Source organism: Aotus nancymaae, unplaced genomic scaffold (genome assembly GCF_030222135.1).
Source record: "Aotus nancymaae isolate 86718 unplaced genomic scaffold, 86718_ANA_hifiasm-v0.15.2.pri h1tg000014l, whole genome shotgun sequence".
NCBI lineage: Eukaryota > Metazoa > Chordata > Mammalia > Primates > Aotidae > Aotus > Aotus nancymaae.
Window position 1 is genome coordinate 49,521,176 of NW_026988425.1, and position 14,475 is coordinate 49,535,650.

The window sequence follows — 14,475 nt, forward strand, 5'->3', positions numbered from 1 at the left end:
AGGTGTGCACCACCATTCCTGGCCAACTTTAAACAATTTTTGTAGGGACCAGGTCTCATTATATTGCCCAGGCTGGTTTCAAACTCCTAGGCTCAAGAAATCCTCCCGCCTTAATCTCTCAAAGTGCTGGGATTACAGGTGTGAACCACTGTGCCCAGGCCATTATTTCTTTGAATATTTTTCTGCTCCTTTCTCTAAATCTCTCCTCTGGAACTCCTATTATGGGTATGTTGCACTTATTGGTGTCCTATATTTCTCTGAGGCTTGGTTCATTTTTATTTGTTTGTTCTTGCTCTGTTCTTTGGATTGCATAATTTTTGTCAATAGTCTGTCTTCACATTCACTGGTGATATTAATCTGCCAGTTCAGATCTACTGTTGGGCCTCTCTTCACTTCAGTAAATACACTTTTGAACTTTAAAATTTGCTTTTGGTTTCCTTTTACACGTTCTACTTCTTCATTGATATATTCTATTTGATACAAAATCATTATTGTACCTTCTTTTACTTCATTAATTATGATTTCCCTTGACTCTTTGAATATATTTATAATGGCAACTTTTAAGTCTGTTTAGCCTAACATCTGGTCACTATTATAGGCCGTTTCTGTTGCCTGCTTCTTTTTCTTTTTTTATGGGTCATAACTTTCCTGTTTCTTCACGTTTCTTTTTGGATAATATATTGTAGTAACTCTAGGTATTCCCTCCCTGCCCCTACATCTTGCAGGGTATTGTTGTTATTTGCTTGTTTATTTATTTAGTGTTGAGCTGGACTATTTGATTGAAGTGTGTTCTGTCTACCTCTTACCCTGTATAATGTTTAGCCTTTTAGTTTGTTTCTGGGGTAGAGTTGGAGGTCACAGCTGTGGCTATGCCCACAGTCACCCTGAGATGACAGTGGTTTGGACAAAGGTCTCTTTGACTGTACCTTTCTCTGGGCAAACCCAACTGTAAAGCTCTACTAGCAGGAGGGCTCCTTCCATTATCATTTTTAAAACCAGGTTCTCTTCTGCAAACTATCTGCTCTACAATTTAGCTTGTATCTCCAATGTATACAGATCCACTAATTGTATTTCACCACAGCCTCTGCTATTTCTGAAAGTTATCTTAGGCTTGAATTTCCTTGGCTCTATTAAAAAGGAAATCTGGTCCTTTGGGAAGATACTAAGAGTTGTCTGTTTTAAGGCATATTTCTTCCCCCAAGCAAAATCTCTGAGTCAAAATTCTAAAGCTGGGGATAGGGACAGTGCACACTTTTCTCTGAGTGACATTCCCGCTTTAGGAGCCATGGGATAGGTGGAAAGTGGGGGTGGTAGCCTTAGGTCTTTTCATCTTGCCTCTCTCAACATGGACCCATTGCCTTATAAACCAGGGGAAGGGCTGTTGGGTCCCTTTTTCTCAGCAGCACCACACCAATACAGAACCTGTGGCCAATCAGTAGAGGCTAGGTAGCCTCTACCTTTCAGCCTTACTTGCAGAGGACTTAGCAGCAGCAACAAGTAGGTGGGATGAGGATGAAAAATGTTGACATCCTGCCCCTCCTAAAAGGTAGCTGTCCCCAACCAAGAGCTGCAGGGATACTGGGCCCTTCTGTATTTTTGACTTCACCAGTCTGGTGTTTCTGTTTCAGTGAACTGGAAGAGTGAGGGAGGGAGCAGTCTTGGTTCAGATATCAAAGACTTTACTGAATTTTAGATTTTTTTAATTAGATCTTTATTTGATATATTCCCTTAGGACTGTTTCCAGAAACTTTAAATGGTTGGTTTTTCATAATTTTTTCCAGTTGCTGGGGAGCAGGCTTGTGGATCACACTGTCAAAGTATGCATACACACACACACATACACACAAATTTTTAAAAAATTATTTGCCTCTTTTGATTCTAAATTTACCTTTAAAGGTAGAACCAGTTCATCAGAGTTATTTTAGGCAAAGATATGAGGACTAGAGAGGAACACATTCATTTTTTTCTGTTTCTGTTGATGGTGAAACTAGTTTTTTCATTAAGCTACTTGAATTTATTCACTAAAAATGTGAAGTACATTTTCATTAATTTTGAGATCTAGGTCAGAATATGGATCCAGAGATCTTTGTGGCCAATAGACCTTGCCAGAGGCAGAGGGAGTGTACACACCGATGAAGAAAACTGTTTGAAGCATTTTAAATAAATAAAAATGTTATTGTCAATATAATTTTACTTTGCTTATTTCTTTGCATTCTACAAGCTTGGGATTACCAAATTATGTTTTAATTAGGTAATTTCAGTTTATAGAAAGAAATTAGCCACAGTTTAAAAGGAATAAAGAGAAGCTAGGAAAAAGAAGTTCAGTTGTACTGTTAAGAAGTAAAAATTAGGACTTATAAACAAAAATCTAAATAAGGTAATAGAACACTTAACTTAGTTTTTCTTATCTGAAAATTGACATCGATCCGTCTTTACTGAGTGCAGAACTGGAATAAGTTAGCTGAGAAAAAATTTATGATCTTAGGAAATACTTTTAACAGCAAATTTTCATTTAATGTTACAGTTAAGAAGGCTTTCTGTTGTGTTTCCACAGTAACACTTGAGAGTATTTCCACAATGGCATAAGTTGGTTTTAGTAGCTCTGCAAAAATAGATTATTATGTATGATATACTTGAGTTATAGTAGTCACTTCTGTGATTGTTGTGTCTTAGAGAGAATATTAAATTTATAAATAAAATCTACAAAATTGGAACCAAGCCCAACAACAGAGTTCTAGGTTATCTAGAAACATTAAAGATGGCTCATACGCCTGTGGTTTTTTGTCCAGATAGTCACATCTTCCCTAACACTTTAGAGCTAATTTATCTATCAAATTGTGTTATGCATCTTATTCAGAGAGGTTTTTTCCTCCTCTGTAAAGCTAATATGATAATCATTGAGTCTTATAATCATTGGCTTTTTAGGAAGACTTGATAGTTGATTATGATCAACTATCATAATCATAGCTATTTGTTTAGCTCATTGTAAAACTCATTTCATAATGACTGAACATCATCTTTACAGATAAAAATAATCAAAATACTATCTCCATCTTTGCTTTGTGTTTAAACTGAGGAATGTTTTGCAACTTTTGCAACTTCTTTTAAAATAACCACATTTTAAACTGAGAAAAAGTGTTTCTTTTGTATTGGAAAAATAGTGCTTATCCTTTCTTTGAGGAAATTTGAACTCGATTTAGAATAATTGTAATTTCTTTTTTCTTCAGCATTTGGAAATATGTTTTATTCTTGTTAAACAATTGGTAGTTTATTGCAGAAATAGATTGTAGAAATGGATTCCTTATGATTTATTAACAGATTTTCATTTTTTTAGTAGGAACTGCCCTGGGTGGAGGCCATGTAGTCAAGTCTTTGCCCTGTAACTTTCTTTTTATGTATTTTATGCAAAACAGGTTATTTAAATATTTTATTTAAAGATGAGGAATTCTGTACTGAAAAAAATTTTCTGTTGTTGCTTGAAAGATACTACTCAAACACATTATTGTAATGCAGAAGTGTGATTAGATCTAAGTGGTCCTTAGATCTTGAGAATCATAGTTTTATTAGAGAATATTAAATACTAAAAGAAAATAAAAATTGGAACCACATTATACAAATGCTTGCATAATAAACAATAAGATAATCTGTTCTCAATCTGTCTTTTATGGTATTTAGAGTGACTTGAAGATACAAATTAATTTTCTGATGCTGAAAATTTTAGTTTCTTAACATAAATTATTAGAAACTTAAAAGTAGTCACACTTGACTGTGCTTGTACTGTTAAATTAGAATTTATAAATATAAAATTATTTCTGGGTTTTCTCATCTAGTAGAACATGTTGAATCCAGAGAGACAGTTTTCATTTCATAAAATATGTGTTACACAGTTTGTGTCAATCATAATGCTAAATGTTGAGAAAATAGTTCCTGTACAAATGGAACTTTAAATTTAATGAGCCAGTTTCTTAAGAGTAAATGAACATCTTTTGTTTTAATTTTTAGCCTAACTCTGGTGAACTGGACCCTTTGTATGTAGTGGAAGTACTTCTGCGCTGTAGCAAAGAGAGCTTGAAAAATTCAGCTACAGAAGCTGCAAAACCAGCTAAACCTGATGAGAAAGGAGAGATGCAGGTTTGTACATAACTTTGTGTCTTCAGATTTCAGGTATTCTGTAACCTATTTATAATCACCAAAGTTCTTCAGTGTGATTATAACTGAACATACTATTATGATTTCTAAATTAGAAGTTTTCAGGGTATTTTAAGATATGTTAGTAAAGCCATCTAACTTATCAGTAGGATAATCAGTGAGATTTCTTTTGTTTTTCTTTTATCAAATTTCAACAAGGTAATCATGATAAAGTGAAAGAAAAAGAGTTGTCATTGAAATTTTCCACAAAGCTGGATTTTACCAGGGCTAAAAAGATTTTTCATTATCCTGGCTTGTGACTGAGTGATTTTACAGTTCGAATCTATTCATGCTGTTTATTTCTCATTCCCATGGAAATATAGGCAGTCCTGATTTAGGATTCTTTTAAATTTACAGTAGTGTAGAAGTGATAATCATTTAGTATTATAGAAAATTAATATATTAATGAGATATTTAACATTTATTATAAAATAAGTGGCTTTGTGTTAGGTGATTCTGCACAGATGTAAGCCAATGTAAGTGTTCTTAGCACATTTAAAGTAAACTACACCAAGTTATGTTTGGTAGATTAGGTGTTCCTGGTATTAAATACATTTTTGACCTAACGATATTTTCAGCTTACAACTAGTTTATCAGGACATAACCCAGTTTTAAGGAGGAGCCATCTGTAATGATTGAAGCATGATTTTACTAATGAAAAATTTCTACCCAAGTTTCATTAGTTAAAATCATTTAATTTACATGTGCTTTTAATTAAAATGTAAAACATGTAGCATATTGGATAGGTCTTTTGAGAAATGTCATTGTAATGATATTTGTTATAATATGGTTGGTTTGTAGAAAATAAAATCTGCCACTGTAGTATCATAGACTGTTTCTTTGGATCAATAAATTATTACGGGTTTTGGAGTTGGTAGTATTTTAAAAAGACAATTCACTGTAACATTTTTAAATGACGATTTAAATGTTTATTTATAATTCTGAATATTACCTAAACCTTGGTCTCTTTTTCTCAGTCTTCTAATTTGTTCACTTCTAGAATTCCACCACCAAGTGAAATTTGTGTGATTTTTTTTCCCCTAACATATATTTTACTGACTGACTGCCTAACTATAAATGAGGCTAAAACTCCCACCGTCAGGCACATATTCATTGTCCCCAAAGGGCCCTTAGGAGTTACTGCAAGTTGGAATAGCAAATGTGTGCCACACATCTCAATATTCTCCCTTTCTCAGGCAGGCATTGATAGTAAGTCACAGCACTGTCACACTGAAAGCTTAGATTTTTCCAAGAAAATTATATAGGCAGCCATGAAACCAAGGCAAACTGAGGGCCTTTCCTCTGCTCCTGTAGCATTTTTTATTATGTTTATTTCACTCTATGCTGCTAAGGAAATTGGCAAGGGGTGGGGGATTGTTAATATGAATTTTATATATAGTCTGTGACTTTAAGGGGATGCAGCTTAATAAGGAAGCATTTTTGTGCTTCAAAACTGCTCAAGGCAGGTAATGAGTAAAACGAAAGCTTTATAAAGGAAGTAGTAAGATTTTAACAAACTTGTAGGAACATGAGTACCTTTACAGGCAAGAGTTGTATTCCTAGCAATGGAAGCAGCATGTACAGAGCATGAAACACCTTCTTTAGAAATAACTTCACATTTTTCTGTTCTTTGTGGTTAATGACAAAGAACATAAAACAATGTACAAAGAGAAGGACTATAGCTTAAGAAACAATACTTTATATATACAATTATTATATATATTATATGTAAGTATATGTTATATAAATATATAATATTGTTTGCCTTGTAGATTATCTTGAAAGGAATTCTAGACATAGAGAAATAGTTTCATGGGCAGTTTATAAGGAAACATTAGCTCTCATCTACATTGATTGTGTAGCATTATTCAAGTAGATTAAAAGCAGGCTTCCATTTATCACATTCGCCCGCTCTGACTTTAAGTGGATGTAATGCCAAATTTCGCTTTTTATCAGTGTTTTTAGACTACTGACTACTTTCTTTCTTTCTTTTTTTTTTGAGATGGAGTCTTGCTCTGTTGCCTGGCTGGAGTACAGTGGCGCAATCTTGACTCACTGCAACCTCCGCCTCCTGGGTTCAAGTGATTCTTCTGCCTCAGCCTCCCGAGTAGCTGATACTATAGGCACATGCCACCACACCCAGCTAATTTTTGTATTTTTAGTAGAGATGGGGTTTCACCATGTTGGCCAGGATGGTCTCAATCTCCTGACCTCGTGATCTACCTGCTTCAGCCTCCCTAAATGCTGGGATTACAGGCGTAAGCCACCATGCCCGGTCTGGAAGCTTACTTTCTAAAGTGACTTTTCCTTGTACCTGTAAAATATTCTTGAACTTAGTTTTCTAAAAAAGGCTGAGAGAGAGAGAGAGAGAGTGTTTGTGTGTGTGTGTGTGTGTGTGTGTGTGTGTGTGTGTGTGTAGAGAGATCAAGAGCACTCCATTGATTAACAGAGGTGAACAGTTTAGATAACGTGTTCTAAAGATTGCTTGCAGTTTTTACACTGTTGCTTTGCCAGCTTCCCATGTGTCTGGCCCTTATCACAACCACATCATGATAGTTAAATGAGACTCAGTGTCAGGGAGTGAAGACTTTAATTGCAGGGGCTAGATATGGGAGATCCGTTTTCTCTTTCTATGCAAGGAACTTGATAGAATCATTCCCCATTAGATAAAAACATCTATAAAAGGACATGGAATAGAAGATTACAGATCACAACCATACACTTATAAAAACTTCTTGAGGATTAATATACCAGTAGTTGTCATGGAATAATATTTGCAGTTTTGGCAGGTTTCAAGTTATAATAGAAATTGAAATCAGATTTTTTGAGTAGATAAACTTTGAATGTATTTTAAATTGCTGATTTAAACTCTTTGTTAGTCAAATTTCTTGGCTTCCTCCGGATAGTTTTTGTTAATTTCTATTTTTTTCTGTGTATAGGTCATACTTTATTAATTTCTTTACATGTCTCATAATTTTTCATTGAAAATTGGACATTTTAAATAATGTAGTGAGGTGAATTAGGGATCCTTCCTTTAGAGTGCACCTCACTTAGACTAAAAAATAAACAAAGCTGGGTGTAGTGGCTCATGCTTATAATCCCAGCATTTGGGGGAACTGAGGTGGGAGGATTGCTTGAGCCCAGGAGTTCGAGACCAGCCTGGGCAACATAGTGAGACCCTGTCTATACAAAAAAAAAAACAGTAACAATTAGCCTGGCATGGTGATGGCATATGCCTGTAATCCCAGCTGTTTTGGAGGCTGAAGTGGGAGGATCGTTTGAGTCCAGGAGGTTAGGGCTGTGATGAGCTGTGACCATGCCACTGCACTCCAGCCTAAGAAGCAGAGCAAGACCCTGTCTCAAAAAATCAATCACTTTGTCTAAAAACAATGGTAGAGTTCAGCTTGTTTTATTCCCTATAAAAACTAAAAATAACATCTTCACATATGTCCCTAAATTATTTTTCAAAAACTCAGAGATACACCAAACAGACATACTGGCACATAAACCTCAAATAAAGAGGAACAGAAGACTAAAACTGTGACCACTGCTCTTTGTTCTAAATGTCTTCCTGAGGGGCCAAAAAGAGATCATATTCACAAGCCAGAATGAGCATTCTTTACTACTAATCCCAAATGTTTAGACAAAACTTCTCCTTAACCAATTGCAAATTAAAAAATCTTTAAATCCACCTATATAACCTGTGGGCCCCTGCTTTGAGATGTCCTGCCTTTTTAAGTCAAACAGGTATATAACCTCCATTTATTAATTTATGACTGCTGTAACCTCTGCCTCCCTGCCCTTAGAAACTCTTTTCTGTAAATCATCTGGAAGGTTGGGACTTAAATATTAAGTACCTAATCCTCTTTGTTTGGCGCCCTACAAATAAACACCTTCCTTTCTCCCACTATAAACCTCAATATAGATATCTGGTCTTACTGTACCAGGCAAGCAGACCCCAGTTTGGTTTTACAACAGCAGCAACTCTGTAAATCACAGTTTTCTTGCTCCCCCAGAGTTTATTCTTGCTATTTGTTTTTGGTTTGTTTTGTGATTTATGAATTAACTCTTTTAAGTCTGTATTTTTTAATTGTGTGTGTCCACCAAGTCTCTGCTTGGTTAGTTTAATGGTCAGCTAATAATTGTGCAGAGACCTCCTTAAATGCCTGCAATCATTAAGTTCCCTGTCTGGCCAGGTGTGGTGGCTCATGCATGTAATCCTAGTACTTCAGGAGGCTAAGGTGGGTAGACAACTTGAGGATCAGGAGTTCAAGACCAGTGTGGCCAGCATGGCCACAACCCATCTGTACTTAAAAAAAAAAAAAAAAAATTAGCCGGCATGATGGCATGCACCTGTAGCTTCAGCTGTTCAAGAGGTTGAGGCAGGAGAATTACTTGAACCCAGGAGGTGGAGGTTGCAGTGAGCCAAGATTCCACCACTTCAAACAAAAAAAGTTCCTCAGTCTTTTCTTAAAGACTTTGTATGCATATTGCAGCAAGCCATCAACCCTCAGCTAGGCAGTTAACAACATTACCTTAGCCACTTTCTGGGTATACAATTTCATGGTCAGACAGAAGTGAGAGCTTAGGGTCTTTTCAGGTCTTTGTTGAATATGCACACAGCCCTCTACATGGCCTCCTAGATTTCCAGAAAAGTGTGGGAGCTTTTCTAATTCTCCATGGACATCTTACTCCCCAACTTTTACTTTTAAGCTTTCAGGTTAACCTGTTGTTTGCCCAGCTGTCATTCACAACTTCAGGCAGCCATGGTGTTAAGCAGTTGCTTCTTACTATTTTTGACAAACACCTCCAGGAAACAGGTTTGCACTGGTAAGCTCTGAATCAGGTTAAGTAAAAAACAGCCTTGTGAATGGAGTCTTCCAGGGAACCACCAGACTGGAATAATGACAATTCTGTGGGAATAGGTCTTTGAAGAGGTTCCAACCCTATTCTCTTCCCTCCAGTGGTTGCCATACTGCTTTTTAATATGTACAGGTATCTGCAAATTTTCTTCAAAACAGAATAACACAATTTTGTGAAGACAAGATTTAGCGAGCAAGTTGTTTTTTGAACCAACTGAATTTTAATCAAGTCATGGCAGACACAGTTATTTAAATCAATGTGTTATTGATTAATTCCCAATTAAAAACTGTATTTGTGTCAGTAAAAATGGTGGCCTAATGACCTCCAAAAATCCTCTTCTCCATAAAAGCAATGCCAATACTGAGAAAACTTGTCAGAATCAACTTCTTCAGAATTCTGGAAATTAACCAAAGGCTTGCAGGAATCCAGGGAGCATTTATTCAAGAAAAATGGCGACTTTTGGTAAGATAGCAAGCTTTGTGGCAGCTTTAACTTAACCTACTCCACATCTCCCACTACTCAGCTCCTGAGCGGCCTGAAAAACCAAAGACCTGCAAATCCCACTGAAAACCAGTCTTCCTTCTGAATCTCGTCTTCACAAAATAGTGTTATTCTGTTCTGAAGGAAATTTGCAGATACCTGTGCATATTGAATTCAATTACAAGTATATAAAAATATTCTTTCTAAACCCAATTGAATTATTTTCAATTTTTCTACCTTTTTGGATTATGTACATGTACCTTAGTGCATAAAAATTGTGCATTTTTCACTCTAGATTTCAGCTACTTGGTATTGATAATTTTTCATGTCCTGAGTCTTCTCTGCCTAAACAGTGCATCAACTGCTGATTCACAAATCGGTGGCCAAAAACCCAATGCAACTTAAAGAATGTTGTCTCTAAAATGAATTAGACTAGCAGTCCCCAATCTTTTTGGCACAAGGAACTGGTTTTGTGGAAGGTAATTTTTTCTTGGGCGAGTGTGGGACAGAGGTGGTTTGGGGAAGAAGCTGTCCCACCTTAGATCATCAGGCCTTCAGTTCTCATAAAGACCAGGCAACCTAGATCCCTTGCATGCGTGTGTTTGCCCTGCTATGAGAATCCAGTGCTGCTGCTGATCTGACCAGGAGGGGGAGCTCAAACGGTAATGCTCGCTCACCCGCCATTCTTGCTGCATGGCCCGGTTCCTAACAGGCCAAAGACTGGTACTATCCTGGGGCTTTGGGACCCCTGAATTAGACAGTTTGGAAATAAAAATAAAAATGATAGTAAAAGGCCAGGCATGGTGGCTCATGCCTGTTATCCCAGCACTTTGGGAGGCAGAGGCAGGCAGATCACCTGAGCTCAGGAGTTTAAGACCAACCTGTCCAGCATAGTGTAACCCCATCTCTACTAAAAATACAGAAATTAGCCAGGTATGGGGGCAGGTGCCTGTAATCCCAGCTACTGCAGAGGCTGAGGCAGGAGAATTTCTTGAACCCAGGAGACGGAGGTTGCAACTCCAGCCTGGGTGACAGAGCGAGACTGTATCTCAAAAAAAAAAAAAAAAGCAGAAGATCATAACCATATGAAAATAAAATAATCCATGAATCCAGAGAGACATGTAAAGGAAATGGCCAGGCACAGTAGCTCACACCTTTAATCCCAGCACTGTGGAAGGCTGAGGTGGGCAGATCACTTGATGTCAGGAGTTCAAGACCAGCCCAACCAACATAGTGAAACCCCCATCTCTGTTAAAAATACAAAAATTAGTTGGGCATGGTGGCATGCACCTGTAATCCTCACTACTCAGGAGGCTGAGGCAGGAGAATTGCTTGAAACCAGGAGGTAGAGGTTGCAGTGAGCTGAGATTGTGCCATTGCACTTTAGCCTGGGCAACAGAGCAAGACTCCATCTCATACAATAGAATAAAATAATAAAATAAAATAGATGTTAGAAAAGTCACCATTAGGCAACTACCACAAATAATAATTGACTTTGGCAAGAATCATCCGTGGATGCTAAAACTAGTGAACTGAAAATTTAGTGAAGAAAGGATATTTACAAAGACTCTAAAGGCTCTCCCTACAAATTTTTTAATTGTAGAGGGGAAAATAATAAGTAATACTAAAGAATCCTGCAGATAGCATCTTAATTGAATGATCAAAGTGATCAACATTGTCTCTAATAATGTTGACCGGTAGATTGAGTAGAACAGAACATTACCAAAAATGCATAATCTGAATCTTAACGATTCCTCATGACTACAGAAACCCAAACTGAGAGTCTTTCTATAACTTATATTATTAAAAAATATCTAGGTCTTGAGAGACACAGAAAAACTGGGGAGCTGTTCCAGATTAAAGAAGAAAGAAATGTATCAACTAAAATCAGTGCATGATCCTAGTTTGGTTCATAGAGTGGCAGTGGGGAAGGTAGAGTGGTATAAAAGATATTATTGCAAAAGAGGATGAAATCTTAATATGGACTACAGATTAGATGATACCGTCTCAACTTTAGATTTCCTTCCTTTAGTACTTGTACTTTATGTGTGTAGAAAGACAACGATGAAGCAAATGGACAAAATATAATTAGTGAATTGAAGTAAGGGTATGTAGGATTTATTTCATTTTTACAACTTTTCTGTAAATTTGGAATTCTATGAAAATGTCGGTACCATAAAAGAGCAAGAAAGGTGAGGTATATTTTTAGTTTAAAGAAGACTAAGGAGACATGACCACTAAATGCAGTCTGTGGTCCTTGGCTGAACTCTGAATCCAAAAGTATAATGCTAATAGTAATTTATAAAGGTCATTAGTCAGTCACTGGGGAAATCTGAATAGGGATTGTATATAATATTTCATTAGCTCTTATAATATTGAAGCTTTGCAGGAGAATGTGCTTGTTCTTAACAGATACATGTATTTACTGGTCAAATGAAGTGATTGTTGTCTGCAAGTTAATTTCAAATGATTTAAAAAGGAAGAATAGGAAAAGCCAGGCAGGAAAAAAGGAAAAACACTCCATCCCAAAAAACTTAACTAGAAAGAGTAAAAGTGCTATTAATGGTTTGGCATTAGATAATTTGTGCAGGGTCACACGACTAGCTGAAGACAGAATTCAGGTGTTCCACCACTGTACCATTTTTGTTTAGTAAAGCACTATGAATATATTTGTTAGCAAGGCAGTGAAAGTTGTGTTTTTATCCATGATCAATGTAAAAGTAGCCGTGGGAGACAGATTTGGACCTGTGGAAACATTAACTTTGCCTCAGTTTATGGAGACTTTCTGAATTCAAGAGCAATTGAAAAGAAGCAAACTTGACGGCGAGGAGCATTTTGACAAGAGAAAGCATGGAAGAAAGTTTGCAGATAGGTGTTCATCAAGATTATATCTGATGGAATATGCTCCTTTCTCTCTTTGAAGTGCTTTTTCTCTTTTCTTCATTCCTGCCCATCCAGAATCATGAATCTTTCTTGACCTCCTAAACCTGTTAAACAAGAATCTTTCATTCTTAGTACTATAGTACATTTATGTATCAATATTTTAAAACTACCAAATATCTGAGAACATAAAAATAAACTGTGATTCTATATTGAAGGGAGCTCTTATTTTTATGTACCATTTATTTACCTGTTATTTAGAGGTTTGAACTAGTTTTTACTTTTTAAATATAGTAGTCTCTACTAAGATAAAAGGTTCAGTGTGGGAGATTGCTCCATAGTGATTATTATGTACTTGTTACATGTTGTAAATGCAACTTCCTTTTAAGAATCCAAGTTTAGGAAATACTAGAATATGAAAATGTACAATTTTAACTGTAATACTCTATAACTTTTTGGTCGTAGGTTGTCCCAGTTTTGGTGCATCTCCTGTCTGCTATCAGCAGCGTTAGACTTTACATTCCTAAGGATCTTCGGCCAGTGGACAATAGACAGAGTGTTTTAAAATCAATACAGGTATGCATTAATTTTATAAATTAAATATAAATTTTATGTAAATGCAGACAGTGTTTATAAAGAGGCAACTGAAATGCTTTTAAATATATTGCTTTCTTTCAGAATACCTATAAATACTACCAATGGTGGCAATTATTTTTTATAAAAATAATGGCAGCAGATCTTCATGTGGATGTGTCCTCTCTTTGCATCTACCAACAAAGTGATTTAGTAAAAGAGGACTCACGAGGAAAACCATTTTGCTTTATTCATTACAGCTGAAAATAACTATAGACTATAAGTTTTATGTATAAAATCATGTACTGACAGAACTTTTAACAATTTTTGAATATAGTTAATACATCCATGAAATTGTTTTATTTTCAATAGGGAAAATTAAGATTTTGTAGTAAATTTAATTTTCTAGTAGAAAAAAGGTGCAGTGGCTCATGCCTGTAATCCCAACTCTTTGGGATGCCACAGCGCAAAGATCAACAGAGGCCAGGAATTTGAAAACAGACTGGGCAACATAGTGAGACCACATCTCTACAAAAAATTTAAAAATAATTTAAAAAGAAATTAGTAGGACTAGTGATATGCACCTATAATCCCAGCTACTCAGGAGGCCAAGGCAGGAAGTTCACTTGACCCAGGAGTTCCACGTTATAGTAAGCTATGTTTGCATCACTGCACTCTAGCATGTGCAACAGAGTGAGACCTTGTCTCTTTAAGGAAAATAAAAAAGAAGTAATTTTAACAAAGTTATTTAGTTAATAATTTGCAGAGCATTTACTGTGCGGTGAAGGCTCTGTTCTAAAATCTGAGAAAGCAAAGATAAGTAGGATGCTTTCAGTGTAGAGTAGGAATTTTTAAGCTGTGTTCCAATGGTGGGCTTTCTGAAATGAATGATTCTCTTGACAGTTTTACAAAATTTTTGTGTAGATGTGGATATCTTTTCCAAAATAGTCACTCCTAAAAAGTTTTTATCACTATTGGTCTGGTAGTAAATAAATATATCTTATAAGTTCTTTGAAGCGTCAAGGCCCACTGAAATTGTTTTTTCTAGTATTTTCAAAATGGCACTGTTTTGAGCAGAAATACACATTAACCATTATTAATTTACCATTAAGTAATGCCATTATTTTGAAAAAAATAAACTAATTGTTTTGTGCTTTTGGCTTAGGTCAGTTCTCATTTTGCTAAAGTTAAAATTGAAATTAATTTTTGTCTGTTGGCAAATTTCAGGCTTGTCTGTATTTGTCTTAAACATCCCTGTGCTATATCTGGTGTTGATGTATTTCAGCTTTCACATTAATTTCACGATAACCTGAGTCTCAGTTTTGCATCATGATTTAACAAAGTTAGACCGTTTTTTCTTTCTTGGTCCTTCATAGTCCTTTACATCAGTCACCACATGGTGAGAAACCACAGGAGGAAGAATCAGGGAAATTGGCCTGCCAGCAGAACCCTTCACATAATGAATAGAGATTTTCCTTTTGCTACATTAAT

At 36.0% G+C, this 14,475-nt stretch overlaps 1 protein-coding gene across 1 annotated transcript in view; it reads left to right on the top strand.

Moving 5' to 3' along the window:
- The window catches only part of MTREX (Mtr4 exosome RNA helicase), a 109,684-nt gene that overhangs the window by 71,320 nt on the left and 23,889 nt on the right, over window positions 1-14,475 (top strand). The window contains exons 19-20 of the mRNA XM_012457304.2: window positions 4,003-4,131; window positions 12,877-12,987. Of these exons, the coding sequence (XP_012312727.1) occupies window positions 4,003-4,131; window positions 12,877-12,987 (240 nt within the window). The remainder of the gene's footprint in view (window positions 1-4,002; window positions 4,132-12,876; window positions 12,988-14,475) is intronic.